The sequence below is a fragment of the Capsella rubella genome, unplaced genomic scaffold, assembly GCF_000375325.1.
Source record: "Capsella rubella cultivar Monte Gargano unplaced genomic scaffold, Caprub1_0 scaffold_29, whole genome shotgun sequence".
Classification (NCBI taxonomy): Eukaryota; Viridiplantae; Streptophyta; class Magnoliopsida; order Brassicales; family Brassicaceae; genus Capsella; species Capsella rubella.
The window spans coordinates 43,726-48,317 of record NW_006238897.1 but is presented as its reverse complement, the minus strand read 5'-3'; the positions used below and the strand labels follow the sequence as shown (position 1 = coordinate 48,317).

The 4,592-nt window shown below is 38.0% G+C and overlaps 1 protein-coding gene across 1 annotated transcript; it reads right to left on the bottom strand.

The window, feature by feature from the left end:
* Window positions 1-4,024: 4,024 nt before the first annotated feature.
* LOC17874428 lies at window positions 4,025-4,537 on the bottom strand. Its single transcript, XM_006279238.1, has one exon. The coding sequence runs from the start codon at window positions 4,535-4,537 to the stop codon at window positions 4,025-4,027; it is 513 nt and encodes a 170-aa protein (XP_006279300.1).
* Between the last annotated feature and the right edge of the window lie 55 nt (window positions 4,538-4,592).

Here is a 4,592-nt window from a genome sequence, read left to right as displayed (position 1 = left end):
GTTGCTCAAACCCATTGCCGTGAGATGTTAGGTGTGTAGGGAGGTGAATTTTTTTGGGGAGGTAATTTGTGTGCGGGTTGTGTCCGATATAATTTTTTGGAAAATGGTCACAAGTTGTAATGTGGAATCTTATCGGTATTACTTTATATATTTGTAACCTTGTATGATTTTTGGTATCCAGAAACAGGGTCTATAATCAAACCTATATGATGACATTTGGAAACCTTTCCTTTTATATTGATCCATTGAAATTGCATCTAGAAGTTTCACTAACTTTCGTGACATCCCAGTAAAATGTATCCACATGGATAGTGTAAACTGATATTTTGGTAGCACGTCTCAGGAGTATCCACATGGACATGTAGTTTCTCATGTAGTCATTAGTCAGATCAAATTGCATACACATACGGTTTTGGGGACTATAAACTTGGTCTCAGGTGGACAATAAAATTATGGATAGGATTTCATGTACAGTTTTGTGAGATTGGATGTCTATTTGGTCTCAGTTCCTTGTAAATCAACATCTTACGGGTATCCCTCGTGGACGACGTTCCGTGGATAAGATGGACATGGAGAAAGTTAAATTAAAACCAAATTTGTTGTGCCTTTTACACTATATATAGAGTAGATGGTTTTCCAATAAACTTACTGCTCACCTTCAACAGGAATGGAACCTGAATATGGATACTCGAGCGACGAGGCAAATGATAATTCGCTGCCGAGAAGGATAACGGCAGAAACAAAGTTCTACCCTAGTAGTAAGTTAAATCCTAGGCCACGCGAAGAAAATATAGAAATGGTTTCCGATATGAAACCCCCCCTCCAACTGTTGGTATAATCCTTATCTCGTGTCCTTAGTTCAAAATTTTTCCACAAAACGAACGCTTAAAAAGATAAAATGTTTGTATACAGGGGACACCGCTGCCGAATCTCTACTTACCTCGACCGGTTTTAGCAAAGATTGTCAGCAATGTGGCCGCAAATGGCGTAGAAGATCTTAAGAATTGGATCAAAACTGGAAAGGAAGGGAAAAAAGCTGTTTTATCACCGGAGACTTTGGCTGCAGTTAGGTTAGACAAGAGTAGTGATTTTGTTCGGTGGTGCAGACATAGTAGTCCGTATTATAATTTTTACAGCGCGTGTTTACATGTGAAAAATCCGTATGCGGTCTATGTTAGAGGATTGTATCTTGCGTTTAAAACGTGTAACATCCAGGAGTCCATTGAAGTACTCGGATCCATCAAAGACATCTACCCAGTTTCGGAAGTAGCTTACTACATGCTCCAAAGTTGCGATGGTTGCCTAAAAACAACCGACCTCTGTAAGTTGAAGAGCAAGTATCCTTACGAAGACATATCTAGGATGGGAGATGCTTTGATGTTTCACATTTATTCAATTGGTCCGCGCCGTTGGGGTACATACTCCAATACTTGGCATATTAACGATTTTCCATGGTGTTGGGAGCACCACGATGCACTTGGTTAGAATAACGGACAGAGGTGTATGGATTGCATTTACTATTATCTTTCAAGAGACATTTTGCTTTTATCCTAATATTCATTTCAAAGAAAAATTGTAGAACTTCAACTCTTGTTCTTAAACATTATCGTTTCTGTTTATGAATTCTGGATGTATTGAAAAATTAAAATATCTCCCATCTATGTTTGTTTTCAACCAAATTAGTTGTTGTTTACTTAGTTTAACAATAAAGTTCAGTTTTAATCTTATTTGCTATCCATGACTCGTTAAACCACATGTAAAATGCTTTTGGTTCATTGAAAGGCAGCAGGTCTTGTCAACTTAGCTGTCTCCCAATGTAAGTTTCGTGCTGTGTTGGACTTATAAAACAGGTCTTGTCTGCAGTAAGTAGAAATTTGCTGTAATAAGTACATCTACTTTTCGGTAGTGAGTTCTGGGGAAGATAAGTAATTTACCCTTTTATGGAGTACTAAACGGACCGACCATACTACGTTTTACAAACCAAAATTAAATGATTCCCTAGTATTTTTTCACCGTGATCATCAGTATTTGCAGTAGACCTTTTCATGTGGATAGCGTGACATGGATAGTTAAGAGTAGTGTATAATTAGAAACCGAACTTAATACATAATATTTCTGAGAATACTACGTTTCCCAAATACTACGATTTAGAAACCAATTGTTTCCATGTACACTACTACGTTATACAAACAAAATAGACCATACTACGTTTTACAAACCAAAATTAAATGCTTCACTAGTATTGTTGAACCGTCAGCATCAGTATTTGCAGTAGACCTATCCAGGTGGATACCATGAAATGGATAGTTAACTAGAGTGTATAAATAGAAACCGAAGTTCATACATAATATTTCCCAAACAAACAGTCTAACATTCAACAAATGGTTAAGACGGTAACACCGCCGACGGAGAATGAGTCCTATAAGGTAAAGAAAATCTGTAAAATTGAAAAACACTTAATGATGTTGTTATGCTCCTGATTTTTGTTCATCTTACCAGCAATGTTCACGCTTTGAGTTCCACATACCGGCAGCAGTTTTAGCACAAGTAGCTGCGTCTCTCGGTGCAGATGGTACCGAAGCTTTGGCAAACTTAATAAGGACTGGTAGAGAAGGGAAGGAGGCTGTTTTGTCAAAAGAATGTCTTTCTACCGTAATACTGGACAAATCTGAACATTTCATCTGGTGGTGCATGCCACACTCGAAGTACTTCTCCTTCTTCAACAAATGTGTTGAAGCGGGTAATCCTTATGCTAGGGCGGCTATAGACAATCAAGTGATTGCTTTCGGGGCGTTAGCCAGCGAAGGTTACATGGGAGGTAGTTGGTCTCTTACATATTTAGGGAATGCTCCTAATGCAGAGAGGGCAGTTAAGAGACTACTTCGGACTATTGGACGACCTCGTTGCCCACGTTGCGCAAGATTTACCACCTGGCGTGACCCTCAGACTCGCATTCCATAGTGTCCCCATCCTTTCCACAGTTAGAAACATGAAAGTTTATCTTTGGGTGTTATGAGTTCTATCAATTCCTGAATGTAGTGTTTTTTGTACTAATCCAAACGTTGCAAGAATTCGTGGATTCAATATATAGAGTATCGAGGAAACTATACCATAATTCATCGTAAGGTATAATTAGTATCCAGAAAAGCACTATAACCTGAATGTAGAGTATCTATCAATTTCTGAATGTAGTTTATTTTTGCTAATCCAAACGTGGCAGTCATTGGTGGATTCACATATATAAAGACTAGAGAGGTCACTATACCCTAAATCATTGGAAGATATAATTAGTATCCACAAAAGCACAATAACAATACCCTAAATGACAGAGTTTGGCTTCTGGACTAGATAGCAATCTAACTTTCATGTTTCTATATAGCAATCTATAACCTAAAGAAATCTAAGAATAACAATACCCTCCTGATATATAGCAATCTAACTGTACCCTCTGTGGTGGATACACAAATTTCTAATACTCTATTATACCCTAAACTGAGGAATCTATAACCTAAAGCATAGAGTATACACGAAGCAGGGGATAGTTTATTAATGGAACTTATAGAACGTATTAAACTTCATTAAAGGATATAATACACAAATGTATGCTTGCTATGATATATATATTCTATTGCAATCTAACTATACCCTATTTATTATTAGGTATCCACCAACAAACTAAATCGTGGATTCAACACTGAGTAAAATATTTTATATTGACTATACCCTAAACTGAGAAACCCTAAACTTTTTAGGTTTACAAGTAAACCGGTGGATAGAGGACCAGATTTCTATACGCGTGGCCCAAAAAAGGTATTCCATCCTAACCACGAAATCATTGTTTCGTGGTTGTACACTGATTTTTTAGAGAAGTTTCATATAGTGTCTGATTCATTATCGTGGTAAATTTTGGGCAAACAGAGAACCAATGCACCGTGGATACAAATTAAAAACTTCATTACACATAAGGGGATAACTCCCAAAAACAGTGAAAACAAGGGATTCCTTAAACACAAATCAAAACATTTTACGAAAGAAGTAAAATATCTCTAGAAATGTAGAAGTAAATGCAATCCATACAACGCTGGCCGTTATACTCACCAACTGCTTCATGGTGCTCCCAACATGTTGGGAAATCTTCAAAATGCCAAGTATCAGAGTATGTTCTACAGCAGCGAGGACCAATATTGTAAATGTGGCGCATTAGAGCATCTGCTGTTGTGGCTATGGTTTCGAAAGGATACTTACTCTTCAACTCGTAGTAATTTTTTTCTGATAGGCAACCTGCGCAGCTTTGCAGCATGTAATAAGCCAATTCCCTAACTGGGTAGATGTCTTTAATGGTACTGAGGACTAGAAGAGCTTCGTTGATGTCACATGTTTTAAAGGCCAGAAACAACCCACGAACATACACGGCGTAGGGATTCCGGACATATAGACACGCCCCGAAGAAATTGAAATAATCACTCGTAGGCCTGCACCACCGAACAAAATCCCATCTTGTGTCTAACCTAACGGCTGCCAAAGTCTCCGGCGACATAACCGCTACTTTACCTTCCTTGCCCGCTCGAATCCAACTTTTTAGATTATCGATC

Excerpts from the sequence above, each read along its gene's own strand:
- LOC17874428 (XM_006279238.1), bottom strand. The coding sequence starts at position 4,537 with ATGTCGCCGGAGACTTTGGCAGCCGTTAGGTTAGACACAAGATGGGAT.